The following is a 27,291-nucleotide window of genomic DNA, read 5'->3' on the forward strand; positions in this document are numbered from 1 at the left end:
CCTCTGAATTATGATTTAATTTAATATACATAAGAAAAATCAAAGACTAGACACAGGTGATTCAAATATGTTAGCCAAAAAGACACTAAATAAAATTATTTAGAATACATCAGTCATTCTGTTTTCCTCATAAATCTTGAAAACAAAAACTGGTCTTAGTTTCTCATTTTTAATGGGCTCCTCTCCTATGAATTATGTAAAACTTCCAGAGATATAAACAGCTCTATATACAAAGAAGCAGTGTGGCAGTACATGTGACTTTACATATCTTTCACTAGAAAAGAAAAATCATGAAAAATTTGCTTTGAACCTCTTCTTCAATTCTAAAAGGAAGCTAATTTGAAAGATTTGGAAACCTCACTGAAGTGGCCAAACTATCTTTTATTTGAAAGTAGCATAAACATCTAAGTTGAGCTAAGCCGTGAGCTAAGCTGTCTTGGAAAGTGGAAAGGATAGTTCCGCTGTCCCTAAACTTTGTCAGGGAAGCAGATGGGGAGTGCCAACCCCAGAAAGAAGAATGAGTTTAGTGTAACGTCCCAACTGCCGTCGAGTTAGAACAGCTCACCAAGGAGATTTAAACTGGTCCATCTCCCTAGAAGGTAGAAAAGTTAATTATGACATCATTCTTTTTTTGTTTTGTTTTTGCTTTCTTCTCTCCTCCCCTCCCCACCACCCCCCCCCACCTTCGTCCTGATTATTCCTACCCGGTATTAGTTACCTATTGAATATTTTCAATACTTTTCTGTTTCAGAGCTTTAATCTGTCACTTACCTGTTTTTAAGTTATAAGAGATGAGGCTTCAATTTATTTTGTACCATTTATTATTATTTTTGAAAATGTTTGTTTATTTTTGAGACAGAGAGAGAGAGAGAGAGAGAGAGAGAGAGAGAGAGAGAGCATGAGCGGGGGAGGGGCAGAGAGAGAGGGAGACACAGAATCCGAAGCAGGCTCCAGGCTCCAAGCTGTCAGCACAGAGCCCGACGTGGGGCTGGAACCCACGAACCGTGAGATCATGACCTGAGCCGAAGTTGGACGCTCAACTGACTGAGCCACCCAGGCTCCCCTGCATTGTTTAAAAAAATTTTTTTGATAAGAGGTGCAGAGAGCTTCAGTGAGTATCCAAAGCCACAACAAAGAAATAGAGGAGCCTGGATTTGAACCCAGGCAGGTTGATCCCAGAGACTGTGCCCCTTTCCTTGAAGCTGCACTGCCTCACCAATTTTCATACCTTAGTAAAGAACAATCAGTACAATGGCCTGAGCCTTCTGGCCGTTGATGTCGATGCATATTTATCACCCTGTGTTAGACTCAGCAACCTTAGGAAATAGGTTTAAAAACCGCATTTTGCAGACAAAGAAACAGTTGCGTGCAGCTGACTTTGCCAAGACTGTGCAGCTGGCATTCAACCCCGATCTCATAGCTTGTATTTAAGGCACGTTTCCATCTATTACCTCATTTAAGGACTGTGCCAGGCTCAGAAATCTCTCAATAAATACTTTCTGCTTGAACGGATGGATCTGCACGCTTTCCGTAAAAGCTCGGCAAGAGGCAGTTGGGGTAACTAAGACTTGAGAAGTTAGGAAGCTTGCTGGGGTCACTCAGCTAGGAGGTTGTGGAACTAGGCCGTGAGCCCAAGTCCCCCCACAGTGGGACGCTGCAGGGGATGCTGACCAGCTGTACGAGAGGCAAGCTGCCAGCAAGAAAGGAATCCTCAGCAGACTGATCGTTAAAAAATGCAGCTCTCGTGTGCACTGAAATATCTGGTAGTGAAGGTTCTTCATGCCTGCAAATGACTTTCCAGTGGTTCAGAAAGAGAGAGCAAGCAAATATGAACAGTTTGTGGATCTAGGTGAAATTATACAGGTGTTCATTTTACTGTCCCTTTAAATTTTATGTACAGTTGAAGTTTTTCAAATAAAAAGTTGGAGAAGAAGGAAGGGAAGGGAAGGAAGGGAGGAAGGAAGGAAGGAAGGAAAGAAGGAAGGGAGAAAGAAGGAAGGAAGGAAGAAGGAATAGAGGAAGGGAGGGAGGAAGGAAGGAAGGAAAGAAGGAAGGAAGAGGGAAGGAAGGAAGGAAGAAGGAATAGAGGAAGGGAGGAAGGAAGGAAGGAAGGAAGGGAGGGAGGGAGAAAGAAGGAAGGGAGGGAGGGAGGGAGGCGTATTCAGGAGGTGTATATTCACCTTCTGATTCTCCGATTCACATGCACTGACAGCTATGGAGTCCATCTACTGTCTTTTGACTATCAAGTGATTTACTTGTTAAAATTGTTAAAATATAGTGTTTGTACAGATGACACTCATTGAAAAAAGTCAATGTACTGGCACCTATGGACATATTTTTTAAATTTATAGATAATCCTCAAATTTAATAAACTATTTTCTATTTAAAGGGCAGCTATATTTCTAATAAATCTTGCAATGAAAATTTGCTTCCTAATTAAATATATGATTCACTTCTGTGTCAGAAAAGGAAATAATGAAAGTGTTTGAAATGAGATGATTTAGCAAGCATGAATTCATTTTGGATGACCCATAAGATTTAGATGCTCAATAGTCTTAACTTCTATCATAAAAATAATTTTGATGGATTACTCACTGGTAGTTTTCTTTTCTTCTCATTTGTGTTTAAAGACCAAAAAATTTAAATACAACATGATAGAACTGAAAATTTACAGAACAAAAGACCCAATACTCAGTGAAATTTATTTGTAATACATGCATTTTACAGTTAATTTTGGGGACCTTTTTATTTATATTTTGTATATTTTAAAATTTATGATTGTTAAACCTTTTTTTGAATAATATAAGCTAGAAGGAAGGAAATAAGTTATTTCCTTCTTACCCATCATTTAATATTTGGGTTGGATTTCCTCTAGGTTTCTTTTCAATTCATAGTGTTTTTTTCTTATTTACATGGTTGTTTATTTGTATACTTTTTTTTATCTAGCTTTTTTTATTTTTATTTTTTTTAAAGATTTTAGTTTTAAGTAATCTCTATACCCAGTGTGGGGCTTGAACCCACAATTCTTTAAGATCAAGAGTCACATGCCCTTCCAAACCAGCCAGGTGCCTCTGTATCTTGCTCTTTTTAAATAACACTATCTCATAAGCATTTTCAGTATTATTACAGTTTTAAAAATCTTTTTCAGGGAGGGTGAATAAAAACAATAACGAAGAAACTCTGAGAGGATATAGAAGAAATCAGGTAGAGACCGAGAGGAACTGGGTAGGTAGAAGACAGGGCAGGCTTTCCAACTGAATACCGCTGTATGTTTCTGACACACAGACTTAATTTTTGACCTGTGTACGTATAATGCTTGTTAGAAATTTAAAGAAAATTATTGGAAACATTTAAAATTTGGGCATAACTGGGGCGCCTGGCTGGCTTAGTCAGTTAAGCGTCAGACTCTTGTTTGCGGTTCAGGTCATGATCTCACAGTCTGTGAGTTTGAGCCCCGCATGGGGCTCTGTTCTGACAGTGTGGAGCTGGCTGGGGATTCTCCCTCTCCCTCTCTCTTTGCCCCTCCCCCACATGCATGTTCTGTCTCTCTCTTGAAATAAATAAATACACTTTAAAAAAAAGAATAAAATAAAATTTGGACATAATATTGTATTAAATAGATAGGTCACAGTTTATATTTATTTACATAGTTCCTCAATTATGGGACTCTCAAGTTCTGTTTAATTTTTCCTCATATGTCAGTTTGTGTTTTTAAATAATTCTGTGTGTGTTTGAACAATTGCCTGATCTGGTTTGGTCACTAGTTGAAATAATCACAGTCTTGCAGGCCATACGTTTATTTTTACTTTTTATATTGTTGATAATTTATAATCATACTTGGAGACTAAATCCTCAGTGATTTCCTTTTTTTCCCGCCCTGCGTGAGAACCACTTCTCTCTTCTATATCAGAAATCTCATCCAGTGTTAGGTTTTGCATTGGTATGTTCTGTTCTTTTCTGGGGAAAAGAAAATGCCCTGACATGTGTTCCATGTATTTCTTGGCAACTTCCATCCACTGTCTAGATCTATTTAGGGAATAGTGAGAACGTTTTGGGCCAGACCATGACATGTTATTGACAATACATGTGTATGACAAATGCCCACTTCCTGGGGGTCTTCGTATAAATAATAATAAACATTATTGTAAACTTCTACATGTATTTAGAGTCCTCTGCCTCCAGGATTGTGGTCAACTGGGTCTGAGACTGAGAATTTTGGTCCACGTCAGCCTGGGTCAGCCACACAGTGTTACCACTCCCCTGAGCTGGTAGAGAGGGCTGCCTGGCCTTTCCAGCCTGGTTTTCTGCAGCTACTGCTGTCTCCACCCTCTCCCCATTAGTGCTGGTGGCCTACCCTGGCCTCCTGAGCATGCCAAGGAGAAAGGACCAGGACCTCAACTCACCCCACAACAGCTGCAACACTGGCAGTCTCCGCACAGGGTCCCCAGGAGGCCGTTGACCACCTGGATGGCACAGAGAAGCATCTGGACTCCACCTATGACCAGCAGGATGGAGAAGAGGGTCAGATGCCAGGGAACCACATCGGCAGGCTGCCGGCACTTGCTCCATAACGCCTCATCATTGAGGTAATCCCTGTCCAAAATATGGAGGAGAAAGGAGACATTTGTAAAACATATGCAATACGTTGGGCTACAAAGACACCATAATGATTTTTCTTTTGCAATACTTTCCATCCCAAACATAAGCTCCATAAGAGAAATGTCCCATAATGGAGCACCTGGGTGGCTCAGTTGGTTGAGCATCTGATTCTTGATTTGGCTCAGGTCATGATCCCAGGGTTGTTGGATCAAGCCCCACATTGGGCTCTGAGCTGAGCGTGGAGCCTGCTTATGATTCTCTCTCTCCCTCTGCCCCTCTCCCCCATTCACACACACACTCTATCTCTATTAAATTTAAAAAGAGAAAAAAGAAAAAAAAAAGGAAACCTATCCCATAATAATAATTTTAAAAACAACACCTAACATTTTTATTAAGTATATACTATGTGCCAGACTCTGCTCTAAATTTTGTACACATATCAACTCATTTTTTTCCGCATAGAAGCCTTATGAGAACCTTCTCATAGAAACCTAATGAGGAACCTTCCATTTCACAAATAAGGACATTGAGGCACAGAGAGGTTAAGTGGCTTACCCCTAGGTTGCATAGGTACTAAGTGACAGAGTGATTTTTGTGAGGGGACCAAAAGGATGGGTAAATCCAGTATCTATGAGGGGACTGGGAAAATGAAGATACCCTGGGAGTAGACTCTTACAAATGTTCATGGCCATTATCCTGCCAGTTGTTGTTAGGGACCATTTGGGCTTTTGAGAAAATTATCTGTCAAGTCTAGTGGCCTTGTGAAGTACAGTCATGTCAAAGGGACACTTAAAGGGAAGAGCTTAATGTTTGAAGGCCTAATTCTAGCCAAATTGCGAATTTTGCTCAACTGTATTTTTGTTAACATGTAGGGATTCCGCATGCAAAAAGATTTAATTAATTAAAAGGAAGAAATAATCTGCTGCCTTAATACATAGTTTATAAAATTTTGAAACAGGAGAAACTGCAATATTTTATAAAAATATATATATTAGGAGTTTACTACAATATAAAGGGCATTGTGTCTTGAAGGAGAAACGGGAAACCTATTGTCTTTCAGACAAAAACAAGAGTAAAAGTGGATAAATGCTGTGGATTACTATAATTTTTTCTCACATTCTTAGGGCCACAAATTGGTCTCTACCTCTGCCTTTATGTATCCTCTATCCTTTCAAGGACTCCATGGGAAACTCCTTCTGGCTACTAAATTAACATCTACCTCCTGTTTCTGACAAATTCTCCAGTGCATCAGTGCTCATTTTAAATACATTCCATATTAAGATTTTCAAAAATCTTTGGAATGATGGCAGATACCCTGGAGTTTAATAGAGCACAAGGAATAAAGGAAAGAAGGAGCATTTTGCTCTTGATTTAAAAGTAAAACACTGCATTGTTTGGAGCATTGATTCACTTTTCCATAGCTGCTCATTAACTGTGTGACTTGTGTACTTATCTGTAAAGTGGGAATAATATCATTACATTGTAGGGTTGTTGTGACAATTACCTGAACTAACACTAGTGACGTGCTTAGGACAGTGCCTAACATATAGTAAGTGCTCAGTAAATGCTAGTATTTTTATTATTTTACTTAACCTGAGCAGTGTGGTTTAAAGGAAAGAGCCTGGTATTTTGGATTGAGTTGAACCTGGGTTTGAATCCAAGCATTCATCTTACTATCTGTGTATTCCTCATACAAGTTACTTCCCCCCACCCCCATAGCATCAGTTCTTCATCTATAAAATGGGCTGAGAACAACCTCACAATTGTGAAGATTCACAAAGATCATGTACTGTATGTTATGTACCATTGTGGAAAACTTCCTTTTATTAATTACTTGTAAACACTCAACTTTCTGTTCCGCATTTTTCGATGTAGTCCTGTCTATCTTTACAGTTTTCAAACTTGACTATAGAAAGTCGTGAAGACACAATATTTTCCAGGCACATTTTATAAAGAAAGGATTCTAAGATGAAGCAATTGGCAATCCTGAGTTTTTTCCCCTCTACAAGAGTTTGTGCAGAGATGGGATGACAGCACCTCCTGGTGGCGAAATTGGTGCAATGCTCACGGGGGAGCCTTGGAAGTAAGGGTGGAGTTTGGGCACCTGGAGAAAAAAATCCTCTCAGTTCCACCCACCTCATCCCCCACAAACCACCATAAATACGCATTCCAGACCCTTCTTCTCTCCTCCCAGATTCTCAGGGCCTGAGGCTCCCCGAGATGTTGGCAATGATTGTTGTGGCCAACTCCCCAACCCCACGAGACAGTGGGCCCTAATTTTTTGTGGAGAAAATCATGTTTCCACATTCTGTGAAGCAAGGAGAGCTGAGGCAGTTTAAATCCACTTGACTGGAGTTTTAAAGCATCCCATTATTGTGAAGGGTATTTCCATCTGAGCTGTAGTAATCCCGCCATATCCGTATAGAAAGCCATGGGTTTCATGAGACTCACCTCTTGAAAGCAACAGAGGCAGCTGACGGAAAGAAGAGGGGCTCCCGAATGCTTTGCCTGGCCCACTCTGCCTGGCTTGTTCTGGGGTCACATCCCCTGGGACAAACTCCCCGATCCTCCTCCTGCCCTCAGCTGACCTTGGTAGCCCTTCTGTGCCTCCCAGCTTTCTGTGTTTCCTCTGGAAGAGCACCTAGGACCCTGTGCTATCACCGTCTGTCCATTTTCCTGTTTTTCTTTTCAGGGCTGTATGCCCATGTGGACAGAGACCGTGTCTCCTAACACCGTCCCCAGTTCCAGCACAGGGAGTGATCGATAAATAACGGCAACTGTCACGTGCTGGTCCTGCCCACGTGCTTTACATCATCTTTCTGAATCCCACAAGGAGGTGTTCTTTTACTTGAACGAGGCCTTGCATAGAGTATAGCCTCCACAAAACACTCACGGAACGAACGAACATATACACACAGATTAAGAGGTTGAGGCGAGTGAACGGAAGTGCCTGGATGTGGTCTTCGGTCTGTCTGACTCTGCAGCTAATGTTCTTAATCATTACACGAACTCCCTATGTTGAGTGATTATATCCCTTCGGTATATTTGAAATATGACTTATTTATTACATTTGATTTATACAACATATTTATAATAGCTTGTCAATTAAGGTTTACCTGTACCATGATAAAGGGAATAGTCTCTTTGAGCCTTCATGTGACTGGATGAAAAGATAGGAATTAAATCACAAAATCATTATGAAAGCATAACGTTTCAGAAAGCTCTAATGCATAATCTGTTCACGGTAATGAGTTACATTCACAAAAATGAATAATAAGGCTGAACGTTTAGCAAACAGCATGTGGCAGTAATTGTGCCAAAGGCTTTCTGTGCATCGCGTTCTTTCATTCTTGCCTGAATCTGTGACGTAGAGCATGCTGTTACCCCATCTGACAGGGGAAGAGCTGAGAGGTCAATGCACTGCCCAAGATGACCCCACTGGTATGTGGCAGGGGTGTGACTGGTCCCTAAGTCCAGTCAGGCGAAGAGCGAAGCTGCTTGACATCCATGAGTGTTTCGTGCTTCCTGAAAGCTGGAAAGCCCGGGGGGCAAGCCCGCATCCCCCTGTCAGTGAGGCTTTCGGCTCTAGGGAATGTGTTCAAGAGCAGCTTACGGGGTTCCTTGCTGATGAGCAATCTCTGAAGTACAAATGCAGGTGGTCTAAACTGAAAGTCCAGGCAGAACATTTATTGTACTCACTTCTGTGTTTTGGTGTGAAAGAGCTCGCCACACCTCACCTTCCCCAGGGAGCAGGCAGGGTTACAGCCAGACGGGGGAGTGCTGTGCTTGGCCCGGTCCCTTGTCCCTCCCCCACTGCTATCGTCCTTGGCCTTTCCTCTGGTTCTCCCTTCTGTGGCTGTCCCCATGCCTTGTGCCAGCTGCTTCCCTTTCAGCAGCTCAGGGTCAAGGTAGAGGTAGCCAATTGTCTTAGAAAGGAAGACCTTGGATGGGAGGAGGTCCTACTTCAAAGGAAGGCAAGAGGGTGTATCTCAAAATGTCCTAGGTTTCTTTTTCCTTCTAGGAGGCCTCTTTAGTATGGTTCTCATGACAGAGAAAGTTAACTGTCTTTGCTCTTTTAACAAGATTGCCAACAAACATTTCTGAGGGAAAAACAAACAAACAAACAAACAAACCCAACCCAGGCTATGTCCTATGGCATTGAGTAGCCCTGAATTTTGTGCCCCAAGCTGGAAATCTTGGAGTCCAACTCAATAACCTGCCTCCTATTTCCTCACACCTAATCCTGATGATTCCATCTCAGATCTCTGAAATCTGTGTCCTTTGGAGCCAAATTCCACTGCCTTGCTGGTGATAACCTTATCAGGATTATTACTCCAATCTCCGACTTTTGTCTCTTCTTACCGAGCATGTCTTCATCCTCCACATCACTGACATCACAATCGTCCTAGAAATCCCAGGTGGCGGTGGCATGTCCTGCTTGAAGTCCTCTGCTGGTCCCTGAGGTCCCAAAGTTCTGGCCTGCCTGTCAACCACGTCCCCAGGTGGTGTCCCCTTCTGTTCCTCTCCCCCCCATTCACCCCGAGCTTCAGGCTTGCAGTGAACAGACATTCTCTGAGCATGTTGGGCCTTTTCATGGTTGTCTCAAGTCCTCCTCTTCTCTCTGCCTGAAATGTGCTTCTCCTCCCTATCTGGAAGGCACACCTTTGCTCATGTCCCCAAACCAGCCCATGTCACGTCCTCAGAGAAGTTTCCCTTGCACTCCTCCATTTCGTCCCTTTCTGCATTGTGAGGGTGTGACCTGTGTTGTCGCTCTAACTAGCCCTGCGCTCGCTGGGGCAGGGGCCACATCCATCCTTGTCTGCTTCATGTTTGGGACAGGCTTCAGCACAAAGTAGGGTACTGGCCAAGTGTGTGTTTGCTTTTTCAAATGCTCCTTCTGCTAATTACTAGCTGTGGAGCCCTGGGCCAATTAATCTTTCTGAATTTCATTTTTCTACTGCAGGGATAAGAATTCTCAGTTTTATTAAGAAGATTAAGTGAGATAATGTGTGCAAAAACATTTAGCCCCTAAACACTGAGAAGGAGAAGGAGGAGGAGGAATAGTAGGAGGAAGGGAAAAGAAAGAGAAAGAGAGAGGCGGGGGGAGAGGGGAAAGAAAGGAAAGAAATAAAAAAGAAGGAATGAGAAAGAAAGAAAGAAAGAAAGAAAGAAAGAAAGAAAGAAAGAAAGAAAGAAAGAAAAAGGAAGGGAGAAAGAAAAGAAAAGAGAAAAGAAAAAGAAAAGAAAAGAAAAAAGAAAAGAAGCAGTGGTCGTGGCTGCCACTGCCATTTGGTAATAAGGAAAGAGTGACAACTGTCCTAGGTCCTTATCTTCAGGCTCATACAAGTGATTAATACTTGCTCCTCACTAGTATCTGTGCATGTGTTAGATTTGTAGCTATAACAACCACGTCAGTGTTTATGCACTGGAATCCCGTGGATAAGAAGAGTCCACGGAAGCAGAGACCCTGAGCTATGCTACACGGAATCTATAATCGACACAAAAAGTAGAGAGTGCAAATCAATATCACTTATGTTCTAGAAAAGCCATTGTGACTTAGACTCAGAAAAATTGGATCTGAGCTTCAGTCATTAGGAAACAGCATTTATGGGGTGCCTGGGTGGCTCAGTCGGTTGAGTGTCCATCTTTGGCCCAGGTCATGATCTCTCAGTTCGTGAGTTTGAGCCCTGCATTGGGTTCTCGGCTGTCAGCACAGAGCCCACTTTGGATCCTCTGTCTCCCTCTCTCTCTGCCCTTCCCCTGCTGGTTCTCTCTCTCTCAAAATAAATAAACGGAAGGAAGGAAGGAAGGAAGGAAGGAAGGAAGGAAAAGAAAGAAAAGAAAGAAAGAAAAAGAAAAGAAAGAAACAGAAAGAAAGAAAGAAAGAAAGAAAGAAAAGCAAAGAAAGAAAGAAAGAAAGAAAGAAAGAAAGAAAGAAAGAAGGAAAGAAAGAAAGAAAGAAAGAAGGAAAGAAAGAAAGAAAGAAGGAAAGAAAGAAAGAAAATGAAAGACCATTTCATTTCTTTGGGCAAGTCACTTGTCCTCTCTGGGCCTCAGCTATCTTCCCTCTGAAGGAGAGTTAATAATCCCACAAGTTTTCTGTCAGGATTAAATGAAACATGTGGGTGAAAGCACTTTGTTAACGGAAAAAACACCAAGCCACCGAGGTTCGATTACTGTTATAAAAATTCAAGCTGAGCCCCTGCAGTCCGAGGGAAGGGTTGGAGCTGCTGTGGGAGATAAGGTCATAAAGGAATGTGAGTTCTTGCCTGAGAAGATAGGACACAGGATGTAGGAAACAATGGAATGCTGACAGGAGACTGCCAGGTGGCAGAGAGGATGCCATGTGACACATTCCACCTAGATCCCCCCCTCCTGAGAGCCTTATCCTGTGCCAATCTTGGCATATTTCACGCCTTGTACAGAGAGAGGACTTGCACCTTCTGTGGGATTAAATTCCAAAGTCAGGGCGTGAGGAGAAAAAAACCAAACCAAACCACAAATAGTCAAAATCACTCTTAAATAGCCTGTCGATCACCTGGAAAGCGTAGGCTACATGGTTTTGTAATAAACCCCTACACGGCGATATTTGATCCCATGATAGTTTGAAGCCACTATGCAGATATGGTGGCACTCAAACCTCTCTCCTGTCAAAGAATCATCAAAGCCTTACCATGAACAGAGGAGGGTGGAGAATTCTGAAATGTGCCTGCTTGCCTGCAAAGTTTATTCTGCTCTGTTTGTACTGTTAAACCTCTCTGATCTGATACAAGTTAATGAATGGGTTAGTTGTTGTGAGAAGATCCGGTACCATTTGTGAAAGCATCTATCACGGAGTAATGTGCAGTAAAGGGCTATGATGTGCATGAAAACTTGCTTCACCAGAAGGACAGAGGACTTTGAAAAGTTGTTTCCTGTCCTTCCCCCACGCTGGCATTTCCTGTAGTGGCCCACAGACCAGCTGTCACTCTCCTGACCTTGGGCATGGATCCCATTCCATCCCAAGCAGGGAGCGGGTGTGCCAGGGAGGGTGTTAGGGTCTAATGCTATTGTACTGCCTTCGGGCGTTACTGGGCAAGTGTGTTTCCTTTCTCCGTCCTTTGTTTTGGACATAGATTCATTCTAATTGATTTTGAGTTCGTCAAGGGTAGTATCATTCACATAACAGTAAATACAAAAGCGTGTTTAATACTGCGCTTCTGTTGTTGATGGAAATAATAGGAGAAGGGTCCTTAGAAGGAGACATAATCTGTAGTTTCATAAACTCTCAGGGGAAGAACCTCAGGAAATGGATCTGGTGTCTGATTTCTATGCGTAGGCTAACCCCACGGCAGCGGGGCCCCAGCAGTCCTCTGCAAGGTAAGGGGGCACAGTACAACCATTGCCTTTGGGAATCCCTGCATGTGATGTTTAGAGGCCTGTACTCCTGTTTAACTTTATTTTTTTAAAAGTTTTTTTAATGTTTATTTATTTTTGAGACAGAGACAGAGCATGAATGGGGGAGGGTCAGAGAGGGAGGGAGACACAGAAGCAGAAACAGGCTCCAGGCTCCTAGCTGTCAGCACAGAGCCTGACGCGGGGCTCGAACCCACGGACCGCGAGATCACGACCTGAGCCGAAGTCGGACACTTAACCGACTGAGCCGCCCAGGCGCCCCCTCCTGTTTAACTTTAGAAGGAGGGATGATACTTTACACAAAACTCTTGTGAGCTGTATCATAACAGAACCAGTACCCTCTGTCTCCTCATCTAAAGCCTGCTTTTGAAGTTCTTTAGACTCTCGTTGTAAATGAACATGTAGAGTTAATAAATTGTTGTCCTACAGATTTCTTTAGGCACGGTCCCATCGTCCATTGTAGGGGCACCTCACAACCACATTTCCTGACCACCTAGATGTGTCAGTCACTGTGCCAGGTGGTAATGAACAAAGCAGAAATGGTCCAAGCCCTCCTGGAGGTCAGAGGCTGGTGCAGCACTGTCTCATAGACCGTCTGTGACAGTGGTAATGTCCTGTATCGGTGAGGGTCAATGCAGTTGCAACTAGACACATGTGGCTGCTGATACTTGAAATACTGATAGTGTGATTGAGGAATTTTAACTTTATTTCATTTGAATGAATTTAAGTTTGAACAGCTACATATGGCTACTCTCTACTGTGGTGCACGGTATAGTCTATGGGCAAAAGGGTGTGTAGTCTAAAGACACTAGAACTCAAGGGCGCCTGGGTGGCTTAGCCGGTTAAGTGTCTGACTTCAGCTCAGGTCATGATCTCACGATTCGTGAGTTCGAGCCCACATTGGGCTCTGTGGAGCCTGGAACCAGCTTTAGATTCTGTGTTTGCCCCTCTCCAGATTACGTTCTATCTCCCTCAAAAATAAACAAACTTTAAAGAATTTTTTTTTTTTTTTTAAAGATACTAGAACTCAAAAGTTGGAAGGTAGGAGTTTGAGCCCTGCCTCTGCCCTTAACCAGCTGTGCGACTTTGAGCAAGCCAAAATTATTAAGCCTGCCTTGGCAGGGTATAACTACCGCTTGCGGTTGTTGTGGGGATTAAATTATAAATTTGTTGTGGGGGGGGGGGACGTTCTTTATCAGCTACAGAGTTCCATGACAACATGCAGTGTTATTTTAACCAGTTCTATTAAGTCTCGTGAAGAATCTACAATATTCTCAATGTCATTTTCCATAAATTTGCGCCTGAAAAGATAGTCTACTCATAGACGATCTAGGGAGCCTTTGAGCCCTGTTAGTGAGTAATCATTCTCGTTTTCTATGATAAGATTTTCAATGGGAGCCACCACTTTCTGTTAATTAATATTATTAGTTGCCTCATGTCGCTGCTCATAAATGTCGGGGTGTCAGTAATGACACTGCAAATCTCCTTCTCTCAGGCCAGCTGAAGCACCCCCTCTTGGTTATTTCTCCTGGTGTCTGTCAAAAGAGCAATTAAAAGGGCCCCTGGGTGGCTCAACTGGTTAAGCGTCCAACTTTGGCTCAGGTCATGATCTCATGGTTCGTGGGTTCGAGCCCCGCATCGGGCTCTGTGCTAACAGCTCAGAGCCTAGAGCCTGCTTCTGATTCTGTGTCTCTCTCTTTGCCTCTTCCCTTCTCACACTCTGTCCCTCTCTGTCTCTCAAAAATAAATAAACATTAAAAAAAAAAGAAAGAGCAATTAGAGTGAGATCTTGGGCAAGTTCACTCCACCCCCTCTCCAGCTCTGCTTCAGAGGAGCAACATGCCTGACACTAGTCAAATGAAGGTGACAGGACCTATGCAGGGTCTCCCTTGGGCCATTTACCTGCCTTGTGGGGACACGTGGACATCACAGGGTGCACCTTACCCATCGTGGAAGGGATAGCCCCACGTGCTATTGTCCATGAGACATTTAGGACCCCTGTTGATTGAGATGGCTGAGATGACAAATGAGTATCCAGCACCCAAGAATCCAATCACAGCAAATATTGTGGAGGTGAACATCTGAAAGAGAAGGAGAGAGATAGGCGGGTTCTTAAGGTGTTCCAGAGGTTACCCCCAGCACACCTAACCAACCAGTCTGTCGTTGAGCATAGTGTCTCCAGGGAAGTTACGGGGTAAGAGCCAGTCTTCACAGTAGGTGGGAACTGTGGTGTCTCCTAGAATGAATTTTGGTATCTTTTTTCCCCTTCTTCCCCCCATTCCCATATCTTTCTTTACCTATTCATTGATGATTGAAGTGCTAGTTATGGTTGATACCTTTGAACCATGGTTTTTAACCTTGTTAAGAATAGAATCTCCTCCTGATCTTTCTCTTTCTCAGGACTAATATGAAAGGCTGTCTATTACAGAATCAAAGAATCTTAGAATTGGAAGTGATCTTAAAAGTCTTCTGGTCTGGAGTGCCTAGTTGGCATGAAATGGGCATGATAAGGCCTGCCTACAAGGTCTGTTGTGAAAGGTAGACATGACAACTTAAGTTAAATGTCAGGTACTCCCCTTCTCCCTTCTGTGTATTACTAACAATCTTATCACAGAATATAGTTGGCCAGGGGGCGGGGCAGGGATGGGTTTGGGTGTGGAGAGGACCTGATAGTGCCTGGACAATTGGAATCTATGTAATAATGGAGTTCCACTTTAGCTGGTATTTGTTTTCATATCATATGTGAATGTATTTTTGGTGCAACTATCCAAGACTGACCTCTGCCCCATGTGCCTTATAAAGTCTTATCTGACTTCCTATGTCAAACTAACCATCCTCTCTTTCATCTCTTACCCCAGTACCCTGGACTATATAAACTTCTCTCATGGCACAGTGCCCACAAGACATTTATGCATAGCTTTTTATGTCCGTCTTCCCCAACCGGAACATAAGCTCCTTGCCGTCATGGACAATGAGTTATTTGAAGATATTGCTTTATCTTCATTGCTTTACCCTGGCCATCATGTATTTGGTTTTTCTTCTTCCCACCTTTTCAAAGGCACCAAATAACTACTTGTTGGATGTTTTCAAAGACTATGGTTTCATGTTACTCATTATGTGACATTTTCCCTTTGAGTTTTGTGTCTAGGGTAGCCAAAATCCATTCTCACCATTAGTAACATTACTGAACATAATCTAGGTAAGAAGTAAATGAAAATTTTGTTCAGTTTATCAAGTTAGAACAGGCCATCTCTTTTCCAAAGGATATCTAGGTGAACAATTTTGGAGATTTTTGGATTATATGAAGTTAAATAGGCTTCACTCCTGTTTTACTTCTAAAAATCTTTGTGATACGCTGAAGTCAGTGAACCTCCAAGAAGGGGATATACTATGTATGCTGGAATATAAGCAAAATTATTAGCTCCCAAGTTATCACTGATAAGTGAGGAAATTGCCTCAGAGTTGAGTCCTTATTTTGTCTATCAGACAATAGGGCACTTTCTCAAATACTTTATTTTGAACAACCAAGTACCGCATGGGGGAAGACATTGGTGAGAAACAACCCAAGTAATGTTAGCTGAGAGAATTGTATAAAAATTTTTTTCTGGGGGAGAGAAAAACAATTTTTTTTCTGAACACTGATGTATTAATTATTCTAGGAAAGTTGGCCTCGCAATTTCTAGTTCTGAATGTTACAGTTAACAAACCTTTTAAAGGGCATTCTAAATGAGCATACGTAGTGTTGACAGTTGTGGGGATCGTTAACATACACCTGAAAGAGAGGTGTTCAAGTACTGTCTTTGTCTGATGTGAATTGCTATTGGTGACTGAGTGAAATTTCCCCTGACCAGCATCATACATGGCTACAAAAATGTTGTATCCAAACTTAAATGGAAGGGAAGATGTGCTGTGGGAAACTCTTGATGGCTCAAAAGGTATCTTTAGTAGTAGCAAAGACCTGGTGTCAAAAAAGCAATAATACGTTTAAAAATAAATGAGTGGGGGAAAGACTTATTTCAAAATCAATGTATTAAAATTTTATAGAATGTGATTAAAGTATGTGCCCATCATTCAACGTTTGTATATTAATGTCAGTCAAAGAGCTTAAAATTTTTTTTAAAATGTTTATTTACTTAGAGAGAGAGAGAGAGAGAGCCTGAGCGGGAGAGAAACAGAGAGAGGGGGACACAGAATCTGAAGCAGGCTCCAGGCGAGCTGTCAGCAGGGCTTGAACCCACGAACTGTGTGATCATGACCTGAGCTGAAGTCAGATACTCAACCAACTGAGCCACCCAGGCACCCCTCAAAGAGCTTTTTAAAAAACTTCTTTATGGGAAAATAAAAGATGGTTTGATATGCAGTTTAGCCTTATATTTGGGTGTATATGGTGATTTGCAGAGTTTCCTGGTCTCATTGGAACCTATAACTTTTTTTCCATGAGTTCTTATAAGAACACCTTTTGGAAAATGCTGCTTCAATTCTTAGTGACAGTTTATCTGCCTAGTTCTCTGTCTCTGGACCACCACCATGTTCCAACAAAATTGCTGGTCAGTTAGACACAGCTGATGTAACTCTAGGAATGGCCAGAACATTCTAGTACAGCAATTAAAAACTTATGCTCAGGGCAGTTTCTTCTCATGTTACCTTTTTTCATTTCAGAGTGAGGCTCTGAATGGTCTGAAAACATTTGTTGACAGTGCAGTTCTTTGTGATGGATTGGGTTGTCTCAATGAAAAGCAGATTCTGTGAAGAAAAGGTCTCTTAAAGGTATCTTAAAACTGGTTAAAAGTCTTCAAAAGCCAGGATTTCCACTAAATCAATGGTTAAATACGCTTATAATTAATTTTTGTACAAAAGATCCCAAAAACCATTTAATGCAATCATCTCGCCTTTTAGCGAATAAAAATAGCTCCATTCAGTGAGAACCTTAGATGCCTTATCTCATTTAATCCAGGGTTGAACTAAAACAACCCAGGGTTTCAACATCTGCTGATGAGTAGTGAGAGGAGAAGTCTGACTCGCTATTCCTGCTGTGTGAGCTGAGTAAAGGATTTTAGATAGCACTCCTGGAACATTTTAGCAGGCAAATATTTAAAGATGCAGAAAGTGAGTACAAATGCACACGTTCTTCATGTTAGGCAAGTCTGAGTAATGAAAAACCAGGTTAGTAAAAAATATCAGTTAGATGGTATTTCTCTTTGCAAGCAGTCTCCATCGTAAGCACCTCTATACCAGTACTGTCCAGTGAATTGTAATGAGAGCCACATATGTAATTTAACACTTTCCAGTAACTACCATTTAAAAACTAAAAACAAAAACAAACCAAGACAAACCAAAAAACCACCAGTGAGAATAATGTTAATAATATGTTCTCTTTAACTCAACATATTCAAAAACTATTATTTCAACATATAATCAATATGAAAATTACTAATGAGATACTTTACAGTTTTTGTAGTAATTCTGTGAAATCTGGTGTGTATTTTATACGTATGCTACACCTTAATTTAGATCAGCCACATTCCACTGCTCAATAACCTCATGTGAACAATGGCTGTCCTATATTGGACAGTATAGTCTAGAATATTTGAAAAATTGATCTTTGGTAGCAAAAGTTTAAAAGACGTATGGATATAGTGTGCACTGAATTTATGATTATGGGTACTCTTAGGGAGGAGGGAAATATGATAGAAGAGAGGAGCACAGTGACTCCCAACTGAATCAATAATATTTTACTTCTTGATAAAACTATCTGAAGAAAATGCAGCATCAGGTTACAACCTCAGAAATCTACTGGTGGCATGGTCTGATTTTGTATCCAAATTTGAAACACTTCCCGTTAAAATAAAGAAACAACCCAAACTGATTTTTCATCACTTTTCCAAATCGGATGAACCATATGAAGCAAGGTATACTTTTTTTTAACTTAAAAAAAAAAATAAAAAAATTTTGAAGTCTGTTTATTTTGAGGGAGAGGGAGAGACAGAGAGCGAGCATGAGTGGGGGAGGGGCAGAGAGGGAGAGAGAGAATTCCAAGCAGGCTCCTGCACCATCAACACAGAGTCCAATTCGAGGCTTGAACTCACGAACTGTGAGATCATGACCTGAGCTGAAATCAGGAGTCGGATGCTTAACTGACTTAGCCACCCAGGTGCCCCAAAGCAGGGTATACTTTATGTCCCTTTGCTTTAAGTAATTTCGCATTCAGAAGTCTTTAAAAAATTATCAAACTCACTACTCAGAGATATTATCAGTCTTAATACCACTAACTTTTAGTTATGTTAAAGATAACTATATCATGGGTTTCATGGTAAAAAATTTTTCAGATTAAAAGAAAAGTTATTAAGCTCAAGTTGAATACACGAGGGTAGACATTCTAAATTGTTGTTAAAGTAAACAGGCACGGTGGGGGTACTTGGGTGGCTCAGTTGGTTAAATGTTGGTTGGACTCTTGATCTTTGATCTGAGCTCAGGTCATGATCTCATGGTCGCAAGATCTAGCCCAGCCCTGTGTTTGGCTCTGTGCTAAGTTTGGAGCCTGCCTGGGATTCTCTCTCTCCCTCTCTTGCCCCCACCTGCTCACGCACGTGTGGTCTCTCTCTTTCACTCAAAATAAATAAATAAACATTTAAAAAAAAAATAGGCAAAAGGCCTGGAAATATCTATGGAAGGAGACACAAAATTGGGAACAGAGGTAACCTCTAAAGAGAGGAGTTGCCAGACTTTTGAGTCAGGAATGTGAGACTCCCTTTGTAGGTTTTGTACTATGCTGATGCTTTCCCTAGTCAAAATGAATAAATAGTAAAGAGAGGCACCACTGTGCAGTGGTCAAAGGTGTGGGTTACAGACATATTGATTTGGGTCTGAGTCTTGGTTCTCTCCTTTATGACCTTGGGAAGTTAGTCTTTCTAAGACCTCCATTTCCTCTTTCATAAGATAAGGCTCAAAAATAAGTACCTGCTCAGGGAGATCATTATGAAAGATAGGCTAATTGATAGGAAATAGGAAATCAAAAGTACACATCTCCACAGGATCAGATAACCTCCAAGTGGGGTAGGCTATTAGATAATGCCCAGTACTTCACTGATAGGATACCTAGAAATCTTTTTTGTCCTACTTCTCTTTTTTTAAAGTTTATTTATTTATTTTTTGACAGAGGGAGAGAGAGAGAGAGAGAGAGCGCGTGGGAGCATAAGTGTGGGAGGGGCACAGAGAGAGAGGGAGACACAGAATCCGAAGCAGGCTCCAGGCTCTGAGCTGTCAGCACATAGCCTGACACGGGGCTCGAATTCAGGAACTGTGAGATCATGACCTGAGCCAAAGTTGGATGGTCAATCGACTGAGCCACCCAGGCGCCCCTCTTTTGCCTACTTCTGAGTTTTGGATTATTTCCTATGCCATTAATAAGCACTTGATAAATGTCATTATTATATTGTAATGTTTTTATTATCATATCCTGACACACTTTACTTTCCACAAATACCGAGAGCATCACGCTCGGCAGAAAAATAACAGGCCAACTCTCAGAACGCACGTTCTGTTCACATTGTTAAAGAAATGTGTTTAAGTATATGCTGTAAACACTTCCCTTGAAAAAGAAGATAAACATGCCCTATGATGAAATGCCCTCGAATTCACCATCTGTCAGCTTTAAAACCTTCCTCTCCGGCAGGCTCTGGAGGCAGAGGACATGGGATTGGACCCCAGCTCTGCTGCTGCCCATGGTGTGTTCTTGGCCAGTTGTGTACCTAGGTTGGCTGAACCTGATGGAGGAACCACTGGGGCCTGGGAAGGGAAGAGGAAAATGGGTGGCTTGGGGACATAGCGTTTAGAGACTTGAGTAGTAGCAACGTGTTGCCAAAACATCACTGATGGGCGTGAAGGTTCCTCCTTAACAATTATTCTGAGATATATAGAGATGACCTGATGCATTTTTTCCCCTTTAGGATGTTAACGTTCTGTGTTTTCTGCTTCGTCACACTTGGGAAGTGGGGGAGGGCTGGTGGGGTGGAGTGTGATGAACAGAAACTTAACTTGAACGCACCTCTGTTTCCTTAGTTATAAAACAGGGGGTTTAATGCCAAACTCAAAGAGTTAGTGTGAGAATTGAATCCGATAAAGTATAGAAATCACCTGAAATCCCTCCTGAGCATTCATTTGCTTCACTCATTCAACAACCATTTGTGTCCTCCCTACCCAGCCACCTGCTGCTCCTCTCCCCTCCTGGGCACACAGATGCTTGCAACATCTTCCCCCATCCTTGTAGCGTTCTTACGAAGGGACATGTGTGCATTATCTCTTTCACAGCAGAGGATTTTGAAGCATAAAAAACATTTAGTTTTTTATTTCTTCTTTCAAGATATTCTTCATATTTTATTTCTTCTTTCAAGATGATCTATTATTTCAAAAGAACTGTCTTTTTTTACAATTTTTTAAATGTTTATTTATTTTTGAGAGAGAGAGAGAGACAGAGCGTGAGTGGGGAAAGGGCAAAGAGAGAGGGAGACACAGAATCGGAAGCAGGCTCCAGGCTCTGACCGGTCAGTACAGAGCCCGACGCGGGGTTTGAACCCATGAGCTGTGAAATCATGACCTGAGCCGAAGTTGGCTGGTCAACGGACTGAGCCACCCAGTCGCCCCAAAAGAACTGTCTTTCTTAAATTCCCCTCACACTGGCTGTCACACCAAGGAATGCAGAGGTAAAAGAGTCAGTGCTTTTGGCCTCAGGAAATGTTCCCTTCAGAAGTGCTCACACAAGAGGTGTCCCTAGGGGGCACTGGTGAGCCAGGCACTGCAGAAGTGCTGACTCCACATTGAATCGACTAATTTCAGAAGTGATCAAGATCCTCCTTGGAGACATGTCAGTCAACCATCTGGCCCTGCCTGTGGGTGGGGTGGGCCTTTATCTACCTGATATGCGTTGAGGATGCCGAAATGTTGGCCTGCCCCTAATATCTCCTTTATCAATCTACCCTTCAGTCCCATTATTAGATACTCCTTTGAGTCAAGGCCAAGGTCTTCAAAAGGCTGTTATCTTTTTTTTTTTTTAACATTTATTTATTTTTGAGACAGAGAGAGACAGAGCATGAATGGGGGAGGGTCAGAGAGAGAGGGAGACACAGAATCTGAAACAGGCTCCAGGCTCTGAGCTGTCAGCACAGAGCCCGACGAGGGGCTCGAACTCACCGACCTCGAGATCATGACCTGAGCCGAAGTCGGACGCTTAACCGACTGAGCCACCCAGGCATACCCAAAAGGCTGTTATTAAAGCACAGACTTAACATGAATGAGTGGATAAAATTAAAAGAGATCCTAGGGACTCTGAGAGATCTTTTTTTTTTTTTTTTTTTTTTAAAGGATTAGTGTGCCGGAGACCCTGACCAGCCACAGATAAAGTGCTGGGAGGCCACTGAGAACCTCTTGTAGGGGAGGAAGGGGGTGGAGACCCAAAAGTAAATCCCCCATCTGGGTTTTCAGAGCCCACCTCAGAAGCCACCTTCCTCTCATAGTTTTTGCCCTAGGGCTCACTTTTCTCAACTTAATTTATTAAAAAAAATTTTTTTTAATATTTATTTATTCTTGAAAGACAAAGATACAGAGTGCAAGTGGGGGGGGAGGGGTAGAGAGAGAGGGAGACACAGAATCCGAAGCAGGCTCCAGGCTCTGAGCTGTCAGCACAGAGCCCAAAAAGGAGCTTGAACTCACGAACTATGAGATCATGACCCAAGCCAAAGTCAGAGGCTTAGCCGATTGAATTAAGCCACAGCTTAATTTATTTAAAAGAGTGCAGCCCCCAAGTCTGGGCTTCAAGTTTGCTCGGCCTCAGAGGAGAGCTGGCCTCCATTTTCTAGTTTCACCATGAAATATTGGTTAGGTGATCTCAAGATTTTTTCCAGCTCATTGTCTTGCTTTATCTCTACAACCACCATATCCTGCTTCTACTATCTATTGATTATCCTGGTTTTACAGCCAGGGAAGGGGAAGAGAATGATGCAGTGACTTCTGAAAAGTATTCCAGAAAGACTTTAGCAAGGAAGAGAGGACAGAGAGGCCAGGAAACAAATGAGAGCAAGACTGTGGAAACAGCGACAGGATTTAGCCCCATAGCCCTTGGCCTAATTTGTTTCCATCTCATAGGACTTTGTACCTAGCTGGATTTCTTATTTTTTTTTTTTAACATTTATTTTTGAGACAGAGAGAGAGCATGAACAGGGGAGGGTCAGGGAAAGAGGGAGACACAGAATCTGAAACAGTCTCCAGGCTCTGAGCTGTCAGCACCTAGCCCGACGCGGGGTTCGAACCCACGGACCGCGAGATCATGACCTGAGCCGAAGTCAGACGCTTAACCGACTGAGCCACCCAGGCGCCCCTATACCTAGCTGGATTTCTTAAACAGTGTTCCGCAGAAGCCTAGTGTCCCTTAAACGTCTGGCGGGGAATGCTGTGAGCCTTTGGAAAAATAATTTGAATCTTCAGCATTACAGTACTAATCCAAGTATGCTGCAGCCTTTTTCTTTTTGTCTGACAAAATGTTTTAGATTCCTTTCTTTAAAAATGATTGTTGCTTGGTGCTCCAGAGCCTGAGAACATGAAGGAAACAGAGCTCTGAAACAGAGGCATGAACTCAAGAACCCTTGGAGGACCCTATAGGAAACACTCCGCCATGCCCACTGTAGGCCATCATTGTGTCAAAATGCAGGCCCACAAGTATCAGGTTCATTCATCTTTTTATTTTTTTGAAAAAGAAGTAGGATATCTAAATACTTCCGTAGTATCTCTATTTTCAAAAGCTGGCAACTGATTAAGAACCAAAACAAAAGAAAAAAAAAAGAAAAGGAAAGGAATTTTGCTGGCCACCTAGAGGGTGGCTGTCCCTGCATCCCTGGTCCAAGGTGGCTGTGGTGGGTTGTCTTGGTTGACAGTCTGGCAGAGCTGGTCCTTTGCTGGGCACTGCCCTTGTGGACTATCGGCCAGTCATTTGGAGGAGTCATCCTCAACCCACACCAAGGGCAGATCCTTCGTGGGTGGGGGAGTCGGTTGGGGAGCTCAGACAGACAACCTGAATTGGGCAGACCAAACGTTTCAGGTTTTATTAATGCAACTGTGCTTGTAAAAGTATAACTTTTCTCCCTTTCTTTTGGACTTCGCTTAAGTCTATTTAAAAAACAATGTTCGCACAATACTTTGAATATTATTTCACTTTTCACTGTGGTTATATATAAACCTAAAAACAAAAAGTAAACAAACAAAACCCTTGTTTTGATACTGGGTAATCTTCAGCCTTCTACTCAATACCAGAGAATGAGCTGTTAGGTTTCTAAGCAATGACTCTTTTTTAATTTTCATCCAGTTTCTTAATTGCCAGTTCTTTTTCAAATTCTCATCTTCAGCTTATTCTCCAAAAATCCACAAGGTATAACAGGATTACATTCAAAGGGCAAATGAGTTACATAATTCTTCATTTCCCTTATAATTAATTATATAAAAACATACATGTGTAAAACACATGTTATACAACTATATCAAATAAATCATGGTTAATTTTTACATCTCTTTGTAAATGATGATTTTAAATGTTATAATAATCAATGCCAAAAAAAATGATCCGTGCTTACTTGGGACTCATGATGGTGTTTAGAAGGTAAGAACATTCTCTTTGAATGATCTTTGCACGCAGAAAACCGTAACTGTATGCACAGTATACCAGCCTCAGCCCTTCATATGTGCTCAGTGAATATTTTTTGATTAAATAAAAGAGCAAATAATAATGGGGAAGAAATGTTAGAAAAGATTCTATTTGGGAACAGATGGCTATACCTTTTCCTTTAAGAAGTTAAGTTAAGCTTGAGTAATTCATCATTTGGGGTTCATGAGCCTGTTAGAAGGACAGTTGAACTTCAGGGGGACAACGAGGGCAGGAACCGTCCTGACTCATCAGCCAGACAGTAATTCCAGTTTGACCTTCTTTGTTTTTGCCATATCAGTGTACCCGTGCTCTTAATATTTTTCTTTAAGACAACTCTCTGTTGCATTCATTTATATCACCACTAGGAGTGAAGAGCTAGAAACATTAGCAAAGACAGTGCAGTAGTTTCGAACTTTTAGTTCTTGTTGCTTGTGCTCCTGGAGCCTGAAACTTATTCCCCCTTTGTTTTTTGCTTTTTAAAGTTTATTTGTTTATCTTGAGAGAAAGAGGAAGTGTGCATGAGAGAGAGTGGGGGAGGGGCAGAGAGAGAATCTCAAGCAGGCTCTGCACTGTCAGCACAGAGCCTGACGTGGGGCTAGATATCACGAACTGTGAGATCGTGACCTGAGCCGAAGTCAAGAGTCAGACGCTTAACTGACTAAGCCACCCAGGCGCCCGTTTGTTCTCCCTTTGTTAAAAAGGGGGATTATGAGGGTTTGGGATGGCAAAGACCTCTTTCCAATCAAAATTGAATATTCTCTTGATAAAATCAAAAGGACTGAAGGAGAATTGACAAGGGAATAACTTTCTATGCTATTGAAAGATACAGCCCACCTGACTGCCAGCAGAGCCTGTCCCATACTTGGGAAACTCTGATCTAGTTCAACATCTTCATTGTACAGATGAGCAAAGGGAGGCAGAGGGCAGTACAGTGACTCGTCCAGGTGCAGGGATGGGACCCAACCCCACTTCCCAGGCTGGAGTGGTGATGCCTAATCTCTGTAGCTCACCTACTGAAAGATGCTTGACTGCACGAAACAAGAAAGGAAACAGAAGTCCTGAGTCAACAACGTCTGGGTGGAAGTGGGGAAGTACTGGGCACTGAGGCAGTGAAACTGGCAGCAGTGTAGATGGGGAATTTAGAGGGCTGTTGGGGAGGGGCTGTTATCAGCCCTTATGCTGCCCCAACTCCCTTTACAGATGAGACAACGCAGGCCAGAGAAGGGAAAAGACTTGCCCACGGTCTCAGGCCTCTCAGTGGCAGAGGGGAGACTTACAGCCCCCATTCCTGCCTTCCATGCCTGCCATTCTTTTTTTTTTTTTTTTTTATAAGTCTATTCATTTATTTTGGGGGGGAGTGCAGAGAGAGGGAGAGAAAGAATCCCAAGCACTCTCCACATTGTCAGCATGGAGCCTGTCTCAGGGCTTGATCCCATGAACTGTGAGATCATGACCTGAGCCGAAACCAAGAGTCAGATACCCAACTGACTGAGCCACCCAGGCACCTGCATTCTTTATATGGCCCCACTCCAGTTATCTAGCTGTGACATCCCTGCCTCTTTACAAAATCTAAAATGATACTCGTATCCTATAAGTATCGGGGCTTTTTAGTGTTTAAAATTGCATTATTATTGTTATTTTGCACCAGCAAGAAATCCCTATTTAGGTATGTGCCAGCTGCCTCCAGAGTCCTGCCTGGGGCTGGTGATTCATCCCCATCCCCACCATGCCAAGCACAAGAAGACAGTGCACCGTGGACTCATTCTGGCAGCCGCCTTCTGGGTTAACTTACCGCGAAGCGCTTCCCACAGCTCTCGTTGCCGCAGCATCCACAGCAGTCATTGTTCTTCAGGCCCAAGAACACCAGCGCAGGGAAAATCATCTGTCAGCAAGAGAAGCACCTCAGACTGGGTCTGACACGAGAAATGGGAGCCTGTGCCTGCCTGGCTGTGAGTGGAGCTATGTCCGTGATGCGGGACTCAGGGACTAAAAGGGTATGGCAAGAACTTACAGAGCATGGCTGGTGCAGTAGATGGAGTATTAACTGAGTATTACTGAGTGTCTAGTTTCCATGAGGCCTAACTGCAGCTTCAGTGAGGCAAGACTTCAGGACCTGACGCCCTGAGTTTCCATTTACATGGTAGGTTAGGATAGCGATAAGAAACTTGTCTGCAGTCGTTATGAAAAGTGAGTCTAGTCTGTCTCTCTCTTTCTAAATTGGAGGTTCCCATCCTCTACTGGAAACAAGGGGTAAATGTATCATTAGTGAATGAGTGGAAGAGGAATCCACCAACACCTGCTTCTTTTGGTGGTTTTCAGTCAATCAGTTTGACAGAAAGTGTGTGTCTACAACCCCCAGCGCTATCTTGTTAGCATATAGAAATCAGCCTGGGCGGCTCAGGTCATGATCTCGCGGTTCGTGAGTTTGAGCCCTGCGCCTGGCTCTGTGCTGACAGCTCAGAGCCTGGAGCCTGCTTCAGATTCTCTGTCTCCCTCTCTCTCTGCCCCTCCCCCACTCGTGCTCTGTTTCTGTCTCTCAAAACTAAATAAACATTGAAAAAAAAATTTTTTTTAAATATAGAAATTTGGCAGCCCTCAGTCTGGTTCGTGGAATTCGATTGACCCATGAGAACTGCCAGCCCAATCTTGGGAACTCATTACTTATTAAATTTAGTGGACACGCTCTCGTCAGGTCCTAATGGAGAAGGGAAATCATTAAGACACTGACTTTTCATCATGCAATGCTTGGGCGTTTGTTAGCAATGAAATATCTTCTTGTTCAAAAGTACCCAATTTTAAAAGGATTCGACAGAACTCTCTGGGGGGATTTTAAGGCTTCCCTACTCACCAAGACCCCGCTTCCTAATATTCCTCCGAAAAACCAGACCTCTTCAGAAAGGTGGTCGTTATTGTCTATCACTTTTCCTCCAGGGAAGAATAACAGGATGTTAGCCAGGAAGCCAAACAAGGCGAGGGGGATGAGGGTGCCCCCCAGGCACTTGGCGCAGCCCCCCGTGCACATATTGGGGAAGCACAATACAGGTCTGCGATACAAGGCTCTTCAGCGCTGCCTTCACGGGGTCTCTTCAAAGTTATCAGCCAGAGCGTCCTTGTAAATGTCCCCAGTTCAATCCGTGTTTTGGAGCTGAGAGCCAAATCAGCCTGTGAGCTGTGTCCTTGGAGTTGCTTCTGCTTCTCAGATGTAGCACACCCTTGATGACGATGGACATTTATATATTCTCCCTGACCTGAAGTCCTTTTTTTTTTCCTGCACTCCATAAATGAGATTATGCGCAGAGCAATAATTTTGCCATGGAGACCAATAACCTCTGTTAATAATCCACCAACACAGGCAAGACACTCACATTGTTGCAATCGAACACAGGGCTGGAACAAACAGCATTTAGAATTTGTGCACCTTTAATCTGTCAATGTCACTACCCAGATAAGGAAATATTTCCCCCAGGCTCTTCGTAATCACTGTATAATTGAGTTGCATCCTAAAATCATGTCTCACAAGTACTTAATGGTCTACAGTGTATGCCTTTTTGTTTCCACTGAAAGCCTGGAATGCAAAAGAATTATCCAAAAGAGCTTCTGTTTTCCTCAAT

The 27,291-nt window shown here is 42.6% G+C and overlaps 1 protein-coding gene across 1 annotated transcript; it reads right to left on the reverse strand.

Annotated features, from left to right (window-relative positions):
• TM4SF4 (transmembrane 4 L six family member 4) lies at nt 1–26,999 on the reverse strand. The gene is made up of 5 exons (XM_007086315.3): nt 26,529–26,999; nt 25,473–25,562; nt 13,939–14,075; nt 4,404–4,593; nt 1–592 (listed from the first exon to the last, which is right to left on the reverse strand). The coding sequence occupies exons 1-5, from the start codon at nt 26,700–26,702 to the stop codon at nt 575–577; spliced, it is 609 nt and encodes a 202-aa protein (XP_007086377.1). The 5' UTR covers nt 26,703–26,999; the 3' UTR covers nt 1–574.
• Between the last annotated feature and the right edge of the window lie 292 nt (nt 27,000–27,291).

Source organism: Panthera tigris, chromosome C2 (genome assembly GCF_018350195.1).
Source record: "Panthera tigris isolate Pti1 chromosome C2, P.tigris_Pti1_mat1.1, whole genome shotgun sequence".
Taxonomy (NCBI): Eukaryota; Metazoa; Chordata; class Mammalia; order Carnivora; family Felidae; genus Panthera; species Panthera tigris.